Source organism: Silurus meridionalis, chromosome 24 (assembly GCF_014805685.1).
Source record: "Silurus meridionalis isolate SWU-2019-XX chromosome 24, ASM1480568v1, whole genome shotgun sequence".
Classification (NCBI taxonomy): domain Eukaryota; kingdom Metazoa; phylum Chordata; class Actinopteri; order Siluriformes; family Siluridae; genus Silurus; species Silurus meridionalis.
In genome coordinates this window covers 19,919,495-19,944,313 of record NC_060907.1, presented here as the reverse complement: position 1 = coordinate 19,944,313, position 24,819 = coordinate 19,919,495, and the positions used below count along the sequence as shown (strand labels likewise).

The following is a 24,819-nucleotide window of genomic DNA, read 5'->3' as shown; positions in this document are numbered from 1 at the left end:
CTGGCGATATAGTAGCCGCATACTCATTAAGCTAGTTTACCTGCTTTAGGTAAGCCTCGGTTTCCTTTTTGTTTTTATGCCTATTTTATTCCAGCCCATAGTCATGTTTTAAAAGTAATACCCATATTTATTGTGAAATAAAACATTTTTTGTATCTTTGGTATCCACGTCTCTTGCCTCTGTTTATTGAAACCACGTACCTGTGTGTCTTTTGTAGATGATTAATCTATAATAGTGTTCCCTGTTAACAGGGTGGCGTAGTCAGCTGAGTTATAGTTTCTGTCTAATTAACGTCCGCCACACTTTGGCGTAGTCGGCAGGATTGCGTTTCTCTTTGTTGGGCTGAGACGTGGATGCTTATTGTTATTTTGTTAAAGGTTTTAGTTGTGACTTGTGGATGGATTAGAGGTTTTTTTTTTGTATTTCTTGTGTGCTTTTCTTTCTTTTGTTTTTGTGTTTAGAGTGTGTGGAACAAAGCAGCAGTGTCATTTCAGTGGACTTGGAGCGTTCCAGCAGTGGGTTTCCATAGCTTTTACTGACTTTGTTCGTTAAGTTTCCCGTAAACAAATGGAAGCGGAATTGCAGGAATTAAGGGAGCTTGTTGCTCAATTAAGGGCGGATAATGACAAATTGCGCCAGGAGCAGAGTCATGCTGCTCCATCCAGTCCCATAGCTGGCCCCTCTCGAGAATCTGTGGTGCCACCTATTGATCAACCAGTTAGTGCTGGTGCCACGTTAACGAACGCCTTGTGTTTATTCCAAGGGATAGAAAATGTCCAATATTCGATGGTAGATCGGGCATTGGCATTAATGAGTGGATCGAGGAAGCAAAAGCTTGTATAAGAACTCGTCATTTGTCAGTGGCAGACCAGGCATTTTTCCTATTTGATCATTTAGGAGGGAACGCACGTGAGGAGGTTAGACATCGCCCTGTTATTGAGCGGAGACCCAGAGAGAATTTTTCCATTTTGCAAGAGTTATATGGATGCTCCCAGTCTTATGTTGCCCTGCAGGAAGCCTTTTTTTCTAGGAAGCAACAGGAAGGCGAGACCTTGCTGGAGTTCTCTTTGGCCTTATTGAGCCTCTTGGAGAAAGTGAGGCAGAAGTCCCCAAATGCCATGCCAAATGCAGAGATTTTATTAAGGGACCAGTTTGTCGAATATGTTTGTGACCCTTCTCTTCACCGTGAATTGAAACAATTGGTTCGTCGACAGCCCATTCTACACTCTTGGAGGTGCGTGGCGAAGCTATTCGTTGGGAGCGGAGGAATGCCGGGCGGAGCAAGGGGTCGAAGTCTTTCTGTCCCTTTGGCGCACGGGTTTCAGTATGAAGTTCAGGGCCGTTGTAGCTCGTCTGAGAAGTCTGGAATAGGGGAGCTTAGAGAAATGTTAAAATTACAACAAGAGCAATTAAATCAGCTTACCCAGAATATTGCCCGTTTGCAAGGACCCCATTCTCGTCCTCGTACCCAAACTTTTCGTAGTGGGCCCATGATCTGTAGGCGTTGTCAAAAACCAGGCCATTTTGCACGGAATGCGAAGGGGAACGTGTCATGTCCCGGTCACCATTACGTTCTCGTGTTGATCAGGCCATTGGAGGTGTGCAGTCGCAAGCTAATGTGTCGGAAAACTAATTCCGGCCGTGCTGAAGAGTCACAGCTCGGCTGGGAAAATGGCTGACTCAGATGGTAAGAAATCTAGTTCAGTTCCAAACTTAATGTCTTCTTGCCCGCATCTGAATGTTTCAATTAGTGGTGTGTTAGTCCCTTGTTTAATTGACACTGGTTCGATGGTATCAACGATTACGGAAAGTTGTTTTATTCAACATTTTGAGCCATGGGGTCAGGAGCACTTGAGGTCGTGTTCCTGGTTGCAGCTAAGAGCTGCAAATGGGCTCTCAATTCCATATATCGGTTATATGGAATTGGATATTGAGCTCTGTGGTAGGATAGTTCAGCGATGTGGGGTGCTGGTGGTCAGGGATCCTCCTGGTGGCTTGCTCTCAAGTCCCTGGTGTGTTGGGGATGAATGTACTTGGGCGATGCTACCAGGAGCTCTTTGGACAGCATGGCCCCGCTTTGTTTGATTTTCCTCCGGTTTCTGGTGCGCCACTTTCAGTTTTTCAAGCCCTACAACACTGCCATCAAGGTAGCGAGCAATCTCGCGTTGAGTGTATGACTAGGGTAAGAGTGCGTGGTCCTCGGGCATGTCGTGTCACAGGTGGTACTATTAAGTTGGTTGCGGCAACTTGTGCAGAACAGTTGGCAGGTAGTACTGTACTGTTCGAGCCCATTGAGTCTGGGTTACCCGAAGGGTTGCTGGCATCCCCCGCCTTGGTGCAAGTGATTGGAGGCTCAGTTTATGTGCCAGTGGTCAACATAGGCACGTCTGATGTCCTCCTTTTTCCACGCAGAGTATTAGGTACCCTGGGTAGAGTGCATGTTGTCAGTTTGCCAGCAGGTGTTACTGAAGTTAGATCCACTACAGCAAATGTGTATTCTCAAGCCACTCTAGCAGTTAGTGCCCCTGTTTTAGAGCAGATTGCAAAAGTAGACCTGACTGCATTGCCAGAACTGGAACAGGGCAAGGTGAGGGCCTTGCTTACAAAATATCAGACGGTATTCTCCGAACATGATGGTGATTTGGGATGTACAAGTGTTATATCTCATGATATCCCCCTCTTAGATGATATCCCTGTGCGGCAGCGACATCGCCGGGTACCTCCCTCTGAGTATGAGGTTGTTCGAGCCCACATCAATCAGCTGCTGGAGTCTCAGGTAATTAGGAAAGTTGCAGCCCATATGCCTCCCCAATTGTCTTGGTAAAAAGGATGGTAGTCTACGCTTATGTGTTGACTACCGCCAGTTAAACGCCAAGACCAGGAGGGATGCATTTCCTTTGCCTCGGATTGAGGAGTCGCTGGATGCGTTGACGGGGGCCTGTTGGTTTTCCACTATGGATCTAGCTAGTGGTTATAACCAGGTCCCTGTCACAGAGGGGGATAAGCCAAAGACCGCTTTTTGCACCCCATTTGGCCTGTTTGAATGGAATCGTATGCCTTTTGGGTTGTGCAATGCCCCTCTACCTTCCAGCGACTTATGGAGAGGGTATTTGGGGACCAACAGTGTCAGTCCTTACTTTTATATCTAGACGATATCGTGGTGTTCTCCACCTCAATTACTCAACATTTGGAGAGGTTGGAGGTTGTTTTAAGCCGTCTGGAGCAGGAAGGGTTAAAGGCTAGGCTAGAGAAGTGCGCCTTTCTTCAGCAAGAGGTGAAATATTTGGGTCATGTTATCTCTTCCAGGGGTGTGGCAACTGACCCTAGTAAGATCGAGGCTGTGGCCCAGTGGCCTCGTCCTCTAGCGTTACAGAGTTAAGATCCTTTCTGGGTTTTTCCAGCTACTATCGGCGGTTTGTGGAGGGTTTGCCAAGTTGGCTGCCCCACTGCATAAGCTGGTGGGGGAATTTGCTGGTGTAAAGGGTAAGCAGAAAAGTAGGAGTTTTGCTAGTGCCTGGAGTGAAAACTGTCAGGTGAGCTTTGAGGGGTTAAAGGAGAAACTGACTACCGCCCCAGTACTTGCGTATGCGGATTTCTCTAAACCGTTTATTCTGGAGGTGGACGCCAGTTATCAAGGGTTAGGGGCAGTCCTTTCCCAGGAAACTGAAGGCAAGGTAAGACCAGTGGCATATGCTAGTCGCAGTTTAAGGCCCACTGAGCGCAACATGTCAAATTATAGCTCTATGAAGTTGGAGTTTGTTGCGCTCAAGTGGGCCATGACGGAGAAATTCCGTGAATATCTGTTGGGTAATAAGTGTGTGGTATTCACAGATAATAATCCCCTTAGCCATCTGACCTCTGCAAAGTTGGGGGCGACTGAGCAGCGTTGGGCTTCTCAGCTGGCGGCTTTCGATTTTGAGATTAAGTATCGCTCTGGTAAGAGTAATAGAAATGCAGATGCGCTGTCACGGAGGGATCCCTGGAACCTGGTGGGTTGGATGGGTTGACCCCCGGCACTGCAATTCCTGAGTCTTTGTGGCCATTAGCTGGGGTAGATTCTGTGGGTATAGCGACCCAGTGTATGGTCTCTACACTTCCTGGTTATTCTGCTGGTGACTTGCGTTCTTTGCAGGCAGCTGATCCAGTTATTTGGGAAGTGTTGCGATTTTGGAGACAAGGAAATCGCCCAGGACCTAATGAGCGCGCCAAATGACTAAGGCAGCCTTAACCTTGCTCCGCCAGTGGGATCGGTTGAGGAGTTAGATGGTATGCTGTATCGTCGGGTTCACTGCCCTAATGGTAAGGAAGAGATGTTGCAATTGGTTTTGCCTGCTGCCTTGAGACCAGAGGTGTTAAGGCAGTTGCATCAGCAACATGGACACCAGGGCAGGGAGCGCACCATGGAGTTAGTGCAACAGAGGTGTTATTGGCGGGTGTGTCCTCGGATGTGGCAAGTTGGTGTCACGAGTGTGACCGGTGCCAGGCAGCCAAAGACACCCAGCCACTGGCTCAGGCTTTTATGGGGCGGTTAATGTCATCTAGGCCAAATGACATCTTGGCAGTGGACTTCACAGTGTTAGAGCCCACAAGCTCTGGCATCGAAAACGTTTTGGTGATGACTGACGTTTTCAGTAAGTATACCCTTGCTGTTCCAACGAGGGATCAGCGGCGGAGGCGGTGGCACAAGCCCTGGTGACCGAATGGTTTTACAGGTTCGGTGTTCCGGGCCGTCTCCACTCGGACCAGGGTCGAAATTTTAAGTCTTTGTTGATACGTCAGTTATGTGAGCTTTATGGTGTGGTGAAGTCTCGTACTACCCCCTATCACCCGGCCGGTAACGGCCAGTGTGAACGCTTTAACCGCACTCTACATAATCTGTTGCGTACTCTGCCAGTGTCCAGGAAACGAGACTGGGTAGCGTGTCTTCCCCAGGTAGTGTTCAGTTATAATAGCACCCCTCATCAGAGCACAGGGGAATCGCCACACTTCTTGATGTTTGGACAGGAGCCACGATTGCCTGTAGATTTTCTGTTGGGGAGAGAACCACAGCTAAGGGAGGGTAGTGTGCATGACTGGGTCTTGGAACATAAAACGAGGCTCCAGGTGGCCTTTGCAGGTGCAGGAACGGTTGCAGGTCATGGCTGATAGGCGCAAGGCCAATCATGATCAGCACGTCCGAGATGAACCATTGGTGGAGGGTCAACTGGTGTACCTCCGTGATTATGGGGTAAGGGCGCCATAAAATCCAGGACCTATGGAGCCCAGTGGTCTACCAAGTGATAAGGGCACCCAAGGAAGGTGGTGTAGTGTACACCATTGCGCCTGTAGATGACCTGACCAAGGTAAGGAACGTGCATCGTTCACTGCTAAAGAGAAGAGTCTGTAAGGACACAGTTGGTACTAACCATGGCAGTCCTTTACCTGACCCAGTTGTGGGCACATCATCGTTAGCTGAGGAAGAGGATGAGGTAGATTTATTAGCTTTGGTCCAAGAACGGGATCAAGTTGATGTCGAATTAAGAATTGGTGGGCTGGCATCTGGGGTGGAACATGGTCCACAGGAGAGGGTGAGTGTTACGGGACCCGTTCCTGCTAACTGGCCAGGATTACAGGCTCCAGCTAGGGATACAGCTATGTTGCCGGAGCCACAGCCTGAAGCCCTGGTTAGGGTGGATGAGGGTGCGTTACGCAGGACAAAACGTGCAAATGCGGGCCAACATCCAAATGTACACCATCTTCCCCGTTCAGTAGGTGGGACAGGTGAGGGCTCCCAGCAGCAAATGCATGGCATGGTGCCAGGCATTTTTAGGCCATGGGATTAGGTAATCCTGACCCTAGTAGTAGGACCGTCGGGGCGACGATCCGTCAGTGGGGGGTAGATTGTAGTGGGACGAACTGTGGGTGTCCCTTTAAATTGTCATGAAAGCATCAGTTGTCCAATCAGATACATGCAAGACTATATAAAAGGGGACTTTTAATGCACCATGTTGTGTGATCACCGCTTGTGTGTCATTGCCCGAGGCCCGCCCCTTCCTGGTTTAGACTCTTCCTGTCTCACAGTTTCCAACGTGTAATCATTCCATGTGGCTCGGCGACTGCTTTTAAACATGAACCCGCCGTAATCCTGTGCCTTCTTGCCGGTTTGATGTCCATTTGCCTGTGCGGCTGGACTTGTGGTCGAAACGACAATATTAAGGTGGAATAGTTTTAAGAGGAGTCATTCAGTGCGGCCTGCGGGGCAACGTACTTTGATGCTGCTGCTTTGTTTTTACTCTGCTTTGCTTTATTTAACTTTGTATGCTTTTGTTTTACTTAACTTTGTCTGCTTTGCTAGCTTTTGCTTGCTTTGTTTGCTTTGCTAGCTTTATGCTTGTTTGCTCTGTTTATGCTTTGTTTCTTGCTTTTGTTTTACTTTACTTTGTTTGTTTAGGAACCGAGGCTTCAGGCAGACGGCTAGTTGGCCTTGGCGTGCGGTGGTGGGACTCTATCACAGGGTGCAGTGTGTTCACGCTTGGTCTTACCGTGTTTGTGTGAGTGTGTGTGTGTGTGGTGCGTTTTGTGCACTTGGCGTTATGCTCCTGGCGATATAGTAGCCGCATACTCATTAAGCTAGTTTACCTGCTTTAGGTAAGCCTCGGTTTCCTTTTTGTTTTTATGCCTATTTTATTCCAGTCCCATAGTCATGTTTTAAAAGTAATACCCATATTTATTGTGAAATAAAACATTTTTTTGTATCTTTGGTATCCACGTCTCTTGCCTCTGTTTATTGAAACCACGTACCTGTGTGTCTTTTGTAGATGATTAATCTATAATAGTGTTCCCTGTTAACAGGGTGGCGTAGTCAGCTGAGTTATAGTTTCTGTCTAATTAACGTCCCGCCACACAAGCACTGATTATGCAAGAATGGGCTGCTATCAGTCAGGATATGACCCAGAAGATGACCGACAGCATGTCAGGGTGAACTGCAGAGGCAAACATCCACACTTTTGCATAAACTTAATGTAATTGTCAATAAAAGCCTTTGACAGTTATGAAATGCTTGTAAATAATACTACGGTATACCACATTAACGTCAAACAAAACAATCTAACAACAATGAAGCATCATTGTAATAATTATTACTATTTTGCATGTATGTCAGCTTATGACTAGGGATGGGTATAATTTACATTTTATCAATACTGTTACTGATACGTAGATACTGTTAGCGATTCTATTATATAATTTGGTGCAAAAGACATAATGAAATGGAAAGTGAAAGGGAAAATGCTGGGTAAAGAAAGCCAATGTGGTGTTAGCTTTATTTTAAAATCCACGCATCCAGCTTTGTTTATGGTCTCAACTAGAGCTCAACTGATATGGGTTTTTCTTTGGCCAATGCCGATGCAGATGTTTAGAAATTAGCTTTAGTTTGTCTCATTTTGTCTTTTTTTGCTCAGGTTTATTGTCTTATGCATGTGCCTGGTTATATGTTTTCTAGAACATTTCTCTGAATACAGGTGTATTATCTGACACACTGAAGACACTTTCTGCAGCTCCTGTATGTAAATATATCTAAAAGGTTGGAAACAAATTGGAGGTTGCGCATATTAAATAATAATCAATATTAATCTTAATTTCCTATTTAAATTCTTTTAAAAATAAATTGAACTTAAATTCATTTTAATTTACAGAATGTACTTTTACTTTCACTTTCCATTTACAGGAAATGGTCCATATTCCAGGAAAAACTGGAAGGGGGTTGGGGACGACTGCAGGATGAGTGCTGCAGGATGAGACTGCACTACTGCAGGAGGAGGAGGAGAAGAAGAAGGAGGAGGAAACTACTAGATTACATACAATAAAACTGCAAACTGAAAGAGTTACTAACAGTGGAGCTGCTCAGCCATATACAGTAAGTACATTGTTTACTAATTTCTAATTACAGAATAACTAATAAATGCTGTATTTGTGATTGTTTTCTTTGTTCAATTTCTAAGAGATATTTTACAGTGAAGATGATTTCATACTCTTGTATTTGTTCTGTCAATGAAACCTGTCAACCTGTATCTAACATACATTTAAGACACAATAGCAAATAATAAAATTTATCTTTGCCTCCTTAAGAAAAATAACTGCCATGAATGCTGCAGCTGGATACAATATTGTACATTATGACATTGCACTGACAGTAAATGTAGATACAGTTTCAGTTCAATAACCCACAACTGGAAATTTGTAAAATATGTGGTATTAAATTACTAAATTGCTGTTACCAAAACCTTTTTGTTTATGTTCTCTGGTCTGCAGATAGTCTTGAACAATTCAGGGAATGTTGTGTTTGATTATGTTGAACTCCTATTATTGCTGATATTAGAGTTTAAGAAAGAACCAGGGTTAAGTCAAGTCAAGTTTATTTCTATTGCGCTTTTCACAACAGACATTGTCTCAAAGCAGCTTTACAGAAATCAACAGTGAAGGTGAACGGTGTGCATTTATCCCTGATGAGCAGCCGTGGCGACTGTGGCAAGGAAAACTCCCTTAGATATGAGGAAAAAACCTTAAACGGAACCAGACTCAAAAGGGGAAACCATCCTTATTTGGGTGACATCAAGAGTTTGATCATAAATCTTTTAACAATACAGAACACTGGAGAGTGAGAACTAACATGAGCACTGGAGTATAAGATTATAAGTAATGTTCTTTCTACAGTATTATACAGTCATTAAGGTTATAAAACTAGGAGCTACTGAGCTCAACATTTGTGATCATCACAGATCCAGCATCAGCTTCTCCATGCCAGAGCCTTTAAACACTCCAGGAGGTCCAATGTCAAAACCACACATGTAGTGGGATCCAATTGGCACTGGTACGTCTCTAGATGGTTCGGGCAGGTTATTTATGAATCTGTCCTTAGTGGTCGGAACAATAGTCCTACCAGGTTGATAACGTGGTGAAACACGGCTAATCTGCTCTACCGGTAGTGTGTACAGTATGAGGTAATGGTCTGTGATGTCATCACTCTGAGGTAAAATATCTATATCAGGGACATCTGCTCCATGGGATATTATTAAGTCTAGTTTGTGGTTAAAACGGTGAGTTGGTCTGGTGACGTTTTGTTTAACCCCAAAAGAGTTTAATAAGTCGACAAATTATAATCCTAGGGCATCGTTTGCATCATCTACATGAATAATAAAATCACCTACAAGCAGCACTTTATCAAAATTGATCAAGAGGTCTGATAGAAAACAAGCAAACTCTTGAAGAAAATCAGCGTAGTGAAAATCAGCGTAGTGACCCGAGCAAATTTTCTATGCATGTCTGAAAGTACATTAGTATTAAGGTTAGTGGGGAGCCAGACGTTCTCCACCCTGCTGTCTCTTGGAGCTCCTTTTATATGCTCCGCTCTACTCCAGGAGGGTGGGGAGCGACTGTTCTCCTTATCAGACACCAGCCATGTCTGATTCAGCAACCATCTGACAGCCGTGTGCAGAGCACCTGCCATTTTGCAGTGTTTTACAATAAACAGTGTTTTACAATAAATAGCTCTGTGCGGTAAGACTCGCGGTGGTGGCGTGTGTTTATATCAACACGGAATGGTGTAAGAATTCTGTGCTTGTCTCACGCTACTGCTCATCGCTAGTGGAGTTTGTGACTGTTAGATGCAGACCTTTTTATTTACCACGGGAATTTACCACTGTTTACATCGTCGGAGTGTACATTCCTCCCAGTGCTAATGCTAAGGAGGCACTGAGTGAACTCTACGGCGCTATTAGCGACCTGCAGAATGTTCACCCCGACGGATTGTTTATTATTGCCGGAGATTTCAACCATGCGAATCTCAAGACTGTGCTTCCTAAACTCCATCAGCATGTGGACTTTGCAACACGCAAAGGAGCAAACACGCTGGATCTTGTTTACACAAACATCCCCGGCGCGTATCGTGTGGAGCCCCGCCCCCATCTCGGATACTCAGACCACTGCTCTGTTATGTTAATTCCAGCATACAGACCGCTCGTCAGACGCTTTAAACCAGTTCTGAAACAGGTGAAAACCTGGCCAGAAGGAGCTACTTCTGCTCTTCAGGACTGTTTTGAGTGCACTGACTGGCACATGTTTAGAGAGGCTGCAACCAACGGCGATTCCATCAACTTAGAGGAGTACACGTCATCAGTGACCTGCTACATCAGCAAGTGCGTTGACGATGTGACCATCTCCAAGTCCATCACTACACGCTCCAACCAGAAGCCGTGGATGACTGCAAATGTGCGCTGCTGAAACAAAGAGACTCTGCCTTCAGAACAGGGGACAAGACGGCTTTAAAAACAGCAAGGGCCAAACTGTCTCGTGCCATCAGAGAGGCGAAGCGCGCACACGCGAAGAAAATCCACGACCACTTCCAGGACAGTGGAGACACTTGGCGCATGTGGCAGGTCATCCAGGCGATCACGAATTACAAGACCACATCACCTGCTTGTGACCGTGACGCCTCCCTCCCAGATGCGCTGAACGACTTCTACGCGCGGTTTGAGGTACAGAACAATGTGGTGGCGAGGAAGACCATCCCTCCTCCCACTGACCAGGTGCTCTGTCTAACAACAGCTGAAGTGAGGAAAACTTTATGCAGAGTTAACCCACGGAGGTCTGCTGGACCTGACAACATTCCTGGCAGAGTGCTCAGGGAATGTGCAGAACAACTAGCAGATGTCTTCACTGACATCTTAAACATTTCCCTGAGCAGCAACGTTGTTCCCACGTGCCTCAAGGCAACGACCATTGTTCCTGTGCCAAAGAAATCGACTGTCTCCTGCCTCAATGACTATCGTCCCGTCACGCTCACTCCCATCATGATGAAGTGCTTCGAGAGGCTCGTCATGAGGTACATCAAGACACAGCTTCCACCCTCCCTGGACTCCATGCAGTTTGCGTATCGTCCAAACCGTTCCACGGACGATGCCATCTCCACAACCCTCCATCTGGCCCTCACCCACCTGGATAACAAGGACTCATATGTACGAATGCTGTTCATTGATTTCAGCTCAGCATTCAACACAATCATTCCTCAGCACCTGATCGAGAAGTTGAACCTTCTGGGCCGGAACACCTTTCTCTGCAACTGGATCCTGGACTTCCTGACTGGGAGACCTCAGGCAGTCCGGATCGGGAACAGCATTTCCAGCACCACCACACTGAGCACTGGAGCCCCTCAGGGCTGTGTGCTCAGTCCACTGCTGTTCACTCTGCTGACTCACGAATGTGCACCAACACACAGCTCAAATCATATCATCAAGTTTGCTGATGACACGACCGTGGTGGGTCTAATCAGCAAGAACGACGAGTCAGCATATAGAGAAGAGGTGCAACGGTTAACTGCCTGGTGTGGAGCAAACAACCTGTCTCTGAAAGTGGACAAAATGAAAAAGATGGTTGTGGACTTCAGGCGAGCACAGAGTGACCAATCTCCACTGATTATCGATGGATCCTCTGTGGAGATCGTCAAGAGCACCAAATTCCTTGGTGTTCATCTGGCAGACAACCTCACCTGGTCACTTAACACCAGCTCCATCACCAAGAAAGCCCAGCAGCGTCTCTACTTCCTGAGAAGGCTGAGGAAAACCCACCTCCCTCCCCCTATCCTGTCCATGTTCTACAGAGGGACCATTGAGAGCATCCTGAGCAGCTGCATCACTGCCTGGTTTCGGATCGCAAGACCCTACAGAGGATAGTGAGGACAGCTGAGAAGATCATCGGAGTCTCTCTCCCCTCTATCATGGACATTTACACTACACGCTGCATCCGCAAAGCACACAGCATTGTGGAAGATCACACACACCCGTCACACACACACTTTTCACACTCCTACCATCAGGAAAACGGTTCCGAAGCATTCGGCCCGTCACAACAAGACTGTGTAACAGTTTCTTTCCACAAGCCATCAGCCTTCTCAACACAAAGAACTGAAACAGAACTCACACACACACTCACTCACACACACACACTCACTCAAATGTGTGTTACCGAACTGTACAACCTGGACTAAACACAATCATCACTCATCTCGATCCACTCCACCACCACTTATCTATTTATTATTATTTATACTCGCACCTTGTATTCAGTAGAATGTTTCATGCTGTCTTTGCACCTCCTTGCTGCTGTTTTTTTGCACTACATTGTTCTGTTCTGTTTGTATTCTCTCCTGGGTATAGTTTTTACATTTCTCCTTACACAGTACTGTATATTCAAGTATACAGCAGGTTTACTAGTCGGCACTATACTTGTTTTTTTGTCTTTTGTCTTGTCTTGTGTTGTCTGTCTGCACTGTCTGTCTGTACTGTTCTTTTGTTTGCACTGTTTGCAACAGGTTGCACTCGATGCACTTTATGTTTGTGTTGTAGCTCTATGCTGCTGTTGTTTTGTTGTTTAGTGTAGCACCAGGGTTCCGGAGGAACATTGTTTCGTTTTTACTGTGTACCACTGTGTATAGTAAAAATGACAATAAAAAGCCTCTTGACTTGACTTGATAATCCAAATCAAGGCAGAATCGTTACCATAATCCAGGTATACCATAACTGTTGCTATAATCCAATCCAAACACAAGGGCAAACAGTGAGACTGAAAGCAAGATCATAGCTGTAAAAACCAGTAGCTATAGGTAGTCACTTTGTAGTTGCTATGAAAGACGTTATTTACAAACACAAAAAGCTAAAGATGGAGATTTCAATCATTTAATCATTAGGAACAGCTATGAAAAAAAGACATGAATACAAAGACCAAAGATGGGGTGGAGAAATGACATGAACAAAGACACATCACAAACCAAAACTAAAAGACATGGAACATAAGTACAAAAGCACACTGCCAGGATGGGCTGGTGTTGTAGCCAGTGAAACATGGGTTGTAGGCAAAGAAGAACAAGAAGCCACACAGTCAACCGCAGGTGTGGAGCAGGCATGCAGCGTTATGTAGAAAGGGTTTGCCTCATTAGTGAGGTTTAATTTTTTTATTTATTGATGAGCCTGATAGAACTTTTCTGCTGTGTTATGAGGAAAAGAGAGCAATCAGGTTAGACTCATGCCGTTTTGGCCAAAAAACCTAAATGAGCAGACTGTCAAACCCAATCCACAGTGCCAGCATTAACCTTAGGTTATCCAGAAGCCCTGCCCACTGACTAGCTATGCCAAAGAGCTTTGAAAGAATGAGCATGATCCTGCGTAGAGTCCAGTAGACTCTCATAACAAAACCAGAACTGCATAAAAACTTGCAGTTGAAACAGGCCACTATACTGAGCTGCACTGTGGGAAACAGAGTCCTGCACAGGCATGAAGATTATCCTGTGCTTAACGACCACATCCATTTTAATGGCAAAGTAAACCTTCACATTTTTGTGCATGAATGTGTGCAGAACACACAACATCAAAAGGGGATGCAAGCAGTTATTAAAATATAAACAGGCAGAAATCTAAAATGATCAGGCAGATTTGTAAATATAATTCAAGCTAAGATCGGGCAATTTTTGAAATGAATATTTGTATTTTTAAAACACATGAATAACATTTTTATAGAAAATGATGTACATTTTTTGGAAACCGGCATTTAAAAACTTTCTATATTCTCTTTTTTCTTTGCAGGATTGTTTACTTTGAATCATTTGATTAATATGGGACAATCTGCACCCGCGCCCAGGCTGCCACCTCCACCTCCACCTCCAGGTAAGTGAAGTGAGGAACAGGACAGACACAATCTGTTAGAAGTCAGCAAATAAAACAGACTAAAACTGCTTATTTAATTACTTGGGTCTAGTACAGACATGGGCAAACTACAGCCCGTTGGGTTTATTAATCTGGCCCGCCAAACGTGACTAAATTCTATTAAAATAGGTACGGGTAAACCTTGTTCAATTTACCTTTCCCCTGTAATGCCCACGTTTTCCCTAAAGATGTCGCACTTCAGCTACATTGACCTTGTTCACGTGTATTACTCTCTTCTCTTATGAGCCCTTTTGCAAAAATGATCTTATCAAAGAAAAGTGGATCGTGAGCGCAGAGTGTTTAATACGGAGCGGACAACAAAGTATTTTTTCACTGAAGTTTGATCAAAGGCTGTATGCCTAATATGCCAAGAAACTGTTGCGGGTTACAATATCAGCCGTCACTTTGCACTTTTCAACTGGTCCCCTGTCCCAAGATCCTGAAACCCCAACACAAGAAGTGCAATTGGAACTGATCGATCTTCAGTCTGACTCCGTCTTAAAGGAGAAGTTCAGCTCTCTTAAACTGAATGACTTTTATGCTTCACTTAACGAAGCCATGTTCCCAAACCTCCGGAAGACGGCACAGAAGATGCTGACTTTGTTTGGTTCGACCTACGTATGTGGGCAGACATTCAGCGTCATGAACATCAACAAAGCCCCTCCAGATCCTGACCAACACCTCGGATCTATCCTAAGAATTTCCACAACAAAACTTACTCCAGACTTTGATGAACTGATAAAATAAGGAGTTCAACAACACTGTTCCTACTGAATCTGAACTTGAGTTTTTCTGCTGTATTTATTGATGCACCGGCAAAAAAAAGATCAAGTTGTTGATCTTTTTTGGCACTTGATGAAAGTGAATTTGCCAAATCTCTTATGTTACCAAGACACACACACACACACACACACACACACACACACACACTCCCGGCCCCTCTGTCAAATTTTAGAACCCATTGTGGCCTGCGAGTCAAAAGGTTTGCCCATCTTTGTTCTAGTACATCTTTTATTCTAATTATGAGAGTGTAAGTGTAGGAGTGAATAATTTAAAAAGTGAGGGATATGACAAACTGTAAAAAGCACAGTCTAGAATTAACACAACCTGTTTCTGTGTTGATCATTTAAGGGTTTTTTTAAGATAGATTTTTTTATTAGAGTCACTGTCTCTGCTGTAAATGAGAAAAAATGCAGCCACAAATTGTATACGTGTAAAAAAAAAAAAAAAGCATTTTTTAAACTTCCTCACAAATATACTGAACACTGTTTCTCTAACAAAAACAATAGCCATCAAATTTGTTTTTTGTTTTTAAAGAGTTTGATAGACCATGGAGGAATATGCATTGGGGGTAAGTTGCATTGATTTCAATAAAAAAAAGTAACCATTTTGTCATTTAAGCAAACATATTCATATCAACTCATCTAGGTTTTCCCAAACATCTTGAACTAATCACACATCTGTGGATGTACGCTACCTCAAATCCTTCCGTTTCTTCATGTAATCCCAGACAGACTCGATGTTGTGATCAGGGACAAAACTATCACTTTCAGGACTCCTTGTGCTGCTGCAGAACTAGTTTGCGCCAATCAGACCCAGTAGGGTCAGCTTCTCAATCAGGTGCTGATGGATGATTGTGTTGCATGCTGAACTGAAGTCTATGAACAGCATTCGTACATATGTGTCGTCATTATCCAGGTGGGTGAGGGCCAGATGGAGGGTTGTGATGATGGCATCGTCCGTGGAACGGTTTGGGCGGTGCACAAACTGCATGGGGTCCAGTGAGGGTGGTAGCTGTGTCTTGTGCCTCATGACGAGTTTCTCGAAGCACTTCATCACGATGGGTGTGAGCGCGATGGGACGATAGTGATTGAGACAGGAAACAGAATAATTCTTCGGCACAGGGGACGATGGTCGTCGTCTTGAGGCACGTAGGAACATCGTTGCTGCGCAGGGAGATGTTGAAGATCTCACATGTAAATAGTGCCCATTCTAACTCATGTACATCAAAACAGATGTCCTGCTGGGTCTCTTTCAACAGGATTTTTTGTGGAATTTTTAAGAAACATGACTTAAGGGAATGACATTCACGGTGCCTTCAAATTTTCTAGATCTCAGTCTGCTCAAGCATCTTTGCAGTGGTGCTGGACAAATTCAGATACATAAAGACCTTGCATGAGTGAGTGTTCTTGAAGTCCATGCCTTAATGGTTTATAGAGAAAACAGAGATATGTAGTATGGTGTAGGCGTGTGCACAATGGGCGAGTGTAACGGGACGATAGTCACTGAGGCCAGAGACTGTAGAATTCTTTGGCACTGGGATGATGGTCGTTGGGTTAAGGAACATGGGAATAACTGCTCTGCTCAGTGAGATGTTAAAGAGGTCAGTAAAGACATGCAATTCATTAATGTTAAACATGCCATCGCATGCGCCAGGTGTCTCCGCTGTCCTGAAAGTGGCTGTGGATTCTCTTTGTGTACACGCTCACCTCTCCGATGGCTCAGGACAGTTTGGCCCTTGCTGATCTTAAGGCAGTCTTGTCCACTTCTCTGAAGGCAAAGTCTCTAGACTTTAGTAACGCCTGCAGCTTCATCAACAGCTTCTGCTTGGAGCGTGTTGTGGAGGTCTTGAAAATGGTCACGTCCTCCATGCACTTGTATGCACTTGGATGTAGCTGGTCACTGATTGTGTGTGCTCTTTCAAGTCAGTGAAGTCTCTGTTGGTTGCAGCCTTCAAAAAAATGTCCCAGTCAGTGCATTCAAAGCAGTCCTGAAGAGCAGACATGGATCCTGCTGGCCAGGTTCTCACCTGTTTTCGAGCTGGTCTTGAACGACTGTTGATTGGCCTGTATGCTGGGATTAGCAGTGTAACAATGTAAATGAATTGGTAAACAGGTTTTGGGGATATAATGCACAAGGAGCAATATAACAGGTGCACTGGTCAGTTTAACCCATACAATTTACACAGCTAAAATGGTGCTCCTCAGATTAAGATTACAATTTTTTCTCCAAAAATGACAGAGATTGGCTTCTTATGACCAAAAGAGACCTCCTCCAAAATACTAGGGATTTATCAAACTTCAGTCTGCTTTTGAATATAGGTTTTAGAATGGATATACATCCATCTACTTGCATAACAAGTCTGTGTATTTACACTACAGAACTCACTTGAACATTCCAAATATTGTTTTATCCTTCATTAAAACTCCATGTGATTTATCTTTTACTAGTAATAAAGATGAACTTGAAAAGAAACTGAGGAACTTCAACATCAACCAGTCAAGTGTTCAGTTTATCAGAATTCTGCTTGTTGGTGATGTTGGTGCAGGAAAATCCAGCTTTATAAATTCAGTCAATAATGCTTTTCAAGGAAGAATCACCTCACTTTCTCTTGCTGGTGCAACTGGGGGAACGAGTTTCACAAAAAAAGTAAGTATTTATCACATTTTAAAGAAAAAAAATTGTATACAAAATGTATTAAATATATAATGTTATTTATTATATATTAAATATATAAAATATGGAAAAGATGGGACAAAGTCAGTTGGAATAAAACCGAGTACTGACTGTTCCCAAGAAATTCATCTTTGCAATGCAGAGGAAACAGATGCTGCATCTGAAGATGCACTTAATGAGCTACTTCAGCAATGTTAGCGAATTGTAAAAAATTTATAAAAGGAAGTTTTTGTAATTTTACCCCCAGTCTCATACTAAACCTATAACTACTACACCTCTAAGTAAATGATAAAGAAAAGGAGACAGGATAAGACATGGTTAATTTGTACATGATTGTAATTTTCAGTCTTTATTAATTCCACACTTAAGGCATATGCATACTAGAAGACATTGTTAAAGTATATAATACTTAAAAAAAATTATGCATCGAACAACTAATATCTTTATGTATGCAGTACAAAACCTGTCCCATTGAAGGAAAAGATGGGTCACCTCTGCCTTTCGTTTTCAATGATGTTATGGGACTGGAAACAGGTGATGCTGGCACATTCACAGGACATTATCAATGCTTTAAGGGGCTTCCTCCAGGAAGGATACGATGTGAGAAAATACATTTTTAAATTATATTAATTAAAAACATTGCATTTTGGACTATTATAGTTAAAGTTGCTACCGAGAAATTTTTTTATTATTATTATTATTATTATTAGTTGCTCTATTTAAACAGATCCATTTTTTTTTGCCTCCTGCCCCACAATAAACACATTTAGTTTGAGAACAAATCAACAGAGTGTATGAACAGCCCTGGCTACAGAAGCAACCCAAGTCTTGACGATCAAATCTACTGCCTTGTGAACATCATGGCAGCAAACACTGTAACACAAATGTCATCGGAGGTCATTAGGAAGATGAGAAGTATACGGGAGGCAGCTGCAAGATTGGGTAAGTCTAGCTGGTCTTCTTTAGATTTTCTATAGGAAAACTACTCATCATGCAGGTTTTCCCCTCATAGTTTACTCAAAATTTTACTATGCGTTTAATGTCCTGCAATAACGGAGAGAAATACAAATGAAAATAAAATAAAGAAAATTAATTAAATGTTTAGCAAAACAACTCATTTAATACAGGTTTCACACAAGTGATTCATTATTAAGAATGTTATTCAATAAAAATAATATGCAAGTTTTTATGAAGCATTGGTATCTTTCCATCCTATTTTATGTTAATTCATATCTTTTGAAAGACATTCTTTGATAGTTAACATTTGACATTAAAGTCAGTTAATGTAATATGAGCATTGTAAGCTATTCAAAATGCTGCTGAAATTAAAGCTGCTCATCACTCAAACAAAATCACACAAAAGAAAATACATACACAACTCTTCTCAAACTTCTGAACTTAAATCCTTGCTAATTGTGCTGTACTGTGAATATAGAACTCAGTACACATTTGCAATACTGTCTATAAAAGGTTTCCATAGAAAGTTGTTCATGTTGCATCTTGTGTTGTATCATTTAGACATTCCTCAAGCAATAATCATGACAAAACCAGATTTAGCATGCCCACTGGTTCATGGTGACTTAAGGAAGATATACACCAGCAAGAAGATCAAAGAAAAGGTAACTGTAATTTAAAAAAAAAAATTTATCCAACAAATACCATATTTATTTTATTTAACCACATCTGAAGTAAGCTTTATTTTATATTAAAAATTAAAGAGAAAAAAAGAAATGTTATTCTTTGATCAAGTGTGAAAGTGAGTAAAACAATTATGGAAATCCTTCACTGGCCTTTGGCATCAGTTGTTATATGTTTGTATTTTTCCAGATGGAAGTGTGTAGGAATCTGGTTGGTGTTCCAATGAATCACATTTTCCCAGTGAAAAACTACCATGAGGAGATGGACACAAATAATGACATGGATGCTCTGATTCTCAAGGCACTTGATCAAATTGTGAACATTGCCTACGATGCAATGAAGAAAAAAGCTCCTAATTCCCATGATGAATCTTAATAACTCAAGATTCCAAAACCTCAATGACAATATTACAACACTGAGTTTAGGATTAGGTACAGTATATATAAGTGGAAAAAAATTTACCAATGTTGCATTGCTACATTAAGTATAATGTAAAATTAAAGTATTTATCAGGTTTGTGATATTATGAATAATTCCATGCAAATAAACACCTTACAGTTTACATGTTTTACTCCATTTGTCTGCGGTTCTCCATGTTTTAAGAAAATTGCCATCTTTATCCACCATGTATGAGATGTAAACCGATAATAAAGACATTTTCAATCATATATAATTTATGTGTCACCAGGTGTATTTTAAACTCTGTATAATTATGCAGAAAGATTTGAGAAATTAACAGACGTACCTTATGCTGCTTTTAGATTTTATGGCTGTATTCAAGAATTTCAATACATTAGTGCAGTGTCATGTATGTGATGTTTTAAAATGTATAAAGTATAATTATTAAACCAACTTTCAGTACAACGCCTCTTTTTATATCTATGATAATTATGATTAACACACAATAAAAATATCTACTGCTCCCATTAAAGTTAAATAAGTAAAATAATTACCAAGAAGCCACATGTGTACAGAAATTCAGTGTAGCTGATCAGCCACAAAATAATCAGAATTAACCGCTTTTCATTTTTCATTGGTTTGAAATTGTTTTCTGCATTTTGTATTATTTTGAAGATTTTTTAGCATTTACAAAACCATTAAATCATAAATTACACAAACAAATAATACTCATGTAAAGTTTAAACGTGCATTTGGTAATGGTTATTGTTTTGTGTGTGTGTGTGTGTGTGTGTGTGTGTGTGTGTGTGTGTGTGTGTGTGTGTGTGTGCGCGAAACCGGGTAATGCTCCATTGGTATCCAACTGTGGATAATTTCTATGTTTAATATGATGTAACTTACCTTACAAACTTACCTGAAACTTTTTACACATTCAGAGACGTATTGGGAGTAAATAAGTAAATTGTGGCTTGAATTATGGACAATTTACTCTTCACACACAATGACAATGTTAAAAAATGTAAAAAATAAAATAAAATAATAAAATAATAATAATGATAGCACAGGCTGAATAATAAAATCTATTTTCTGATCTGTAAAGTAAGGAGAGTAAACGTCATTAGATTAAACTAGTGATTTGTTATATTTATGTTCATGCGGTTCAGTGCTACAGTTAATGCTCATATTAATGTGATTTCAGTGAATGTCGAGTGATTTGAAGGCATAAGCAAAAAACAATTTTTTTTTTACATTAAAATAGATACACATGATTGTTATGATGGATTGTATAAACCTCTGGTGAATATGAAATTACATCTCATCCGTAAGAGAAGAATACAGATGTGTAGAGAAGTGTATGTAAAGAGTTGCATCCTACCTTGGAAGAACACTAGGAACCTGGTGCTTCGAGCTTGGAACTTCTGGTGGAGGCCAGTAACCTACCTTTGAAGAATGTGATGATACTGGTCAGAATCATCTTTCAAGGATGAAACACCTGGAGAACCCTTTTGGAACATCTGGATTAATTTCCACAAAAACAGATGTAGGTGAACATGTAAAATATTATCTGGCATTAGATGAACACACTTACAGCTCGAAATGAGTAAAAACTAGACATATATATTTGCTAAAACCTACTGTACAGCTGCAGTAATGTGGAGAAATGATCAGAGCATCATTAGTTAATAGGTTGATTAATTACTGAACTTTATAAATTTGTTACCAACATGTAAATCAGACACACAAAACAATAATGTGATTATTTCTGTATCTTGTACAATTCATTTCAGACAAAATAGCGCGCGCACACCCCCTTAGAATCTTCTAGAAACACGGCGCCATCTTGTGTTGTTTCCTCACAGAGCTTCAGCTTCTCCAAATATTCATATCGTCACAAATATTCCCCAAAAATATACATAATAGCTTCAAAAGTAACAAAGCCATTAAACTTGAAATTATTTCTTAAATAAATATAAGCTAAATCGTTAACATCAGTAAGACATATGTGCAAAAGAAAATACCTCACGAGAAAAACATTTATATGAAACGAAATATAAAAAATATGACATTAAAAACTAACAATTTGCCAATTTTTTATGTGTAAAATGTACTTTATTTCGGTTTAACTCATTACTGGTTCATTTAAATCCGAAGCTACCTGCTAATAATGAATTTACCGTCCAAACGTGTATTTTTTTTTTTAACAACTGTATTTTTAATTCAACCATACAAAAGTGTCATTTTATGTAAACTTTAAAAACATACCCTTTTAATGGAAAAGGAAGTGTTCCAGTCGAGACTGTAAAATCTGAAGCACTCAATCAATCAACCTCAGAGCAATAAGATCTAATTTTTCACGCACATTTTTATATCGAGGTGCGAATGAATACTGATTGGCTGAAGGTGTGCATTCAAATCGTTGCACTCAAAAGTAGTTCTAGTCACGTTAATCACCGTTCAATATTAATGCGCTGCCTCAGGAACTACTGGTGCTGTAGCAGCAGTCAGTCAGAGCGGAATACAGAGTGACTGGGGTGCGTTCACATTCATCCTAAAGGTGTTCAATAGGGATGAGATCAGAGCACTAAAGATCTCTCTCTTCCAATGAACCCACTTTGTGCACAGGAACAGGTTTCCAAGTTCAAGTGAAAGCAAAATTTTATAATAGCGCATCTAAAGACGTTTTTGTCAGGATTTTCCGGGCAGACGGCGCCCACTTCCGGGTCGGCGGCCATCTTGCTGTTTTTCCAGCGCCACCCGGTTTATAAGGGCATCTAGACTTTATCTCGAGGCCAGATTATTATTCTTTTTATTATTAATAATTTTTTTTTTTTTTTTAAACTGGCTTCCTAGTCCTCTAGATTATTCCTTTCACACCCTGACCTTGACCCTGACCCCTGTACTGCTCCTGCTTTGGACTCTGGACTGTTGTTTTTTTCTGGTTTTTGTGTCTGCTCTGTCCTTCCATGTTCTGTTTTGCTGGCTTTTGGTTTTGGACTGTTTTTGGATTTGTTTGGATCTCAGCCTGCATGTTTGCCTGTGTTTTGACCCTGGACTGTTTTATTCGACTTTGTTTTTGACTTGCCTCATTGCTTAGTTTGCTTTTTATTAAAGTCTGTATTTTCCGTGCCCCCTGAAAAGAACCCCCTATATCAGGAAGGATCAGGTGACCCAATACTTTTGGCAGTATAGTGTAACTGGACACTGTGCACTTCTCTGCTGTATCTTGTCAGTAGAAATGAAAAAAAATAAACCATGAATGTTAATTTGGTTGTAATTTTGAAATTCAGACAGTAGAAACTAGTTTTATTATCAGAAACTGCAGCTGTGTGATCTTTGTGGTAAATTAAAGAAGGGTAACTAACACAGGAAATAATCTGTAATTTTTCTGAAACATCAGTGACGGGAGATACTACAGAAGCAAAACACCTCAAAACCTGACAAAATTACAGAATACAACCCTCATGAGACTTCCTGACAAGTAATGCATCTACTACCCTTAAAGTCATTCCATTTAACTTCATTTGTAATTATTTTGTTTTCTTTACCTCCTTGCACTGTTGTTTTTCTGTTGTATCTCATACTTATTCAGCCACTAACTGTATACTGTAGTCAAGCCTATATTGAATTTGAGTGGTTCAGGTTGGAGTTTCCACATGTGTCTCACTGAGCAGCACAGAGCACAACGGTTCCCATCAATGCAACAGAAAATCATTAGTTTGTACTTACAAAATCACACCCTACAACCATACAGTATTTAGTTATTGAGTTCCAAATGGAGAAATATTGAGTATAAAAAGCATATTGTATGACCAAACCGATTAAAATAAACTATATTTTAACTAGCACTTTGTTGCCATCCATTTCTGGGTGCTTTTTGAAGTATGTTTGGGGTCATTGTCCTGCTGGAAGACCCAAGATCTCGAACACAAACCCAGCTTTCTGACACTGGGCCCTACACTACGCCCCAAAATCCTTTGGTAATCCTCAGATTTCATGATGCCTTGCACACACTCAAGGCCCCCAGTGCCAGAGGCAGCAAAACAACCCCAAAACATCTTTGAACCTCCACCATATTTGACTGTAGGTACTGTGTTCTTTTTTTTGTAGGCCTCATTCCATTTTTGGTAAACAGTAGAATGATGTGCTTTACCAAAAAGCTATATCTTGGTCTCATCTGTCCACAAGACATTTTCCAAGAAGGATTTTGGCTTACTCAAGTACATTTCGGCAAACTGTAGTCTTGCTTTTTTATGTCTCGGTGTCAGCAGTGTTGTCCTCCATAGCGTTTTACAGTGGAACCTCGGGTTACGAGCGCCCCTGGATACGTAAAATTCAGGTTAAGAGTCGCAATTCATAAAAAATGTTGCCTCTAGTTACGAGAAATTTTTTATGATACGAGCGTTGCGCACGGAAAAATTGCAGGCAGGTTAGTTTTTTTACGTATCGCCACGTGCTCTCGCTGCGCTCTCGTGCAGCACATACACATCCGCTCGTCGCTCTAACAGTGTGGAATTACTGAACTTTAAATACTGTACGTATTCCAAAATTTGTATCGGGATACGAGCTTTTCAGGTTAAGAGTAAAGTGATGGAACCAATTAAACTCGTAACCCGAGGTTCCACTGTATTTCATTTAAAAGTTGACGGATAGTTCGCGCTGACATGGACGCTCCCTGAGCCTGCAGGACAGCTTGAATTTCTTTGGAACTTGTTTGGGGCTGCTTATCCTTTTATCAATTTTTCTCTTCCGTCCATGCTCAGGGAGATTAGCCACAGTGCCATGGGTTGCAAACTTCTTGATAATGTTGCGCACTGTGGACACAGGCAAATCTAGATCTCTGGAGATGGACTTGTAACCTTGAGATTGTTGAGATTTTTCCACAGTTTTGGTTTTCAAGTCCTCACACAGTTCTCTTCTGCTCTTTCTGTTGTCCATGCTTAGTGTGCCACACACATTGCAAGACTAAGGGAAACTTCTCTCTTTTTTATCTGCTTTCAGGTGTGATGTTTATATTGCCCACACTTGTTACTTGCCCCAGGTGCGTTTAATGGAGCATCACATCCTTGAAACAATCTTGTTTATTCACATTTTTCAAAGGGTGCCAACAATTTTGTCCAGTCCATTTTTGGAGTTTTGTGTGACATTATGTCAAATTTGCTTTTTTTTCCTCCCTTTGTTTGTTTTGTTCCAATACATGCAAAGGGAATAAACATGTGTATAGCAAAACGTGTTAATGCAATACTTTTCTGTGAAAATACTTGATTTTCTGGAAAAATTCCAGGGGTGCCAACAGGGGTGACTGTATATATATATATATATATATATATATATATATATATATATATATATATATATATATATATATATATATATACACTGTATATATATAATATAAGAAACACCTTGCAGTATTCTGCATGTTATTTGTCAGAGTAATGGTCCTAGATTTATGTAAATATATACACTGCAAATATCTAAATATATTTAAAAATAAATCTGCAACATCTACAACCATGTTCACAAACATGTTACCAGCAGAAGCTTTTTTCTATGTAGAGCAGGATTTCCTGTTTTCGCTTCCTCTCGCTTACCCTCA

The 24,819-nt window shown here is 41.4% G+C and overlaps 1 protein-coding gene and 1 long non-coding RNA gene across 2 annotated transcripts; one reads left to right on the top strand and one right to left on the bottom strand.

Annotated features, from left to right (window-relative positions):
* The first annotated feature begins 7,825 nt into the window (after positions 1-7,825).
* Positions 7,826-19,492, top strand: LOC124377842. Its single transcript, XM_046837153.1, has 8 exons — positions 7,826-7,894; positions 13,611-13,691; positions 15,048-15,081; positions 16,961-17,159; positions 17,642-17,786; positions 17,957-18,128; positions 18,705-18,805; positions 19,014-19,492. The coding sequence occupies exons 4-8, from the start codon at positions 17,089-17,091 to the stop codon at positions 19,197-19,199; spliced, it is 675 nt and encodes a 224-aa protein (XP_046693109.1). The 5' UTR covers positions 7,826-7,894; positions 13,611-13,691; positions 15,048-15,081; positions 16,961-17,088; the 3' UTR covers positions 19,200-19,492.
* Positions 17,930-21,544, bottom strand: LOC124377843. Its single transcript, XR_006924120.1, has 3 exons — positions 21,486-21,544; positions 20,599-20,737; positions 17,930-18,059 (listed from the first exon to the last, which is right to left on the bottom strand). It is a non-coding gene; the product is annotated as an uncharacterized LOC124377843 (long non-coding RNA).
* Between the last annotated feature and the right edge of the window lie 3,275 nt (positions 21,545-24,819).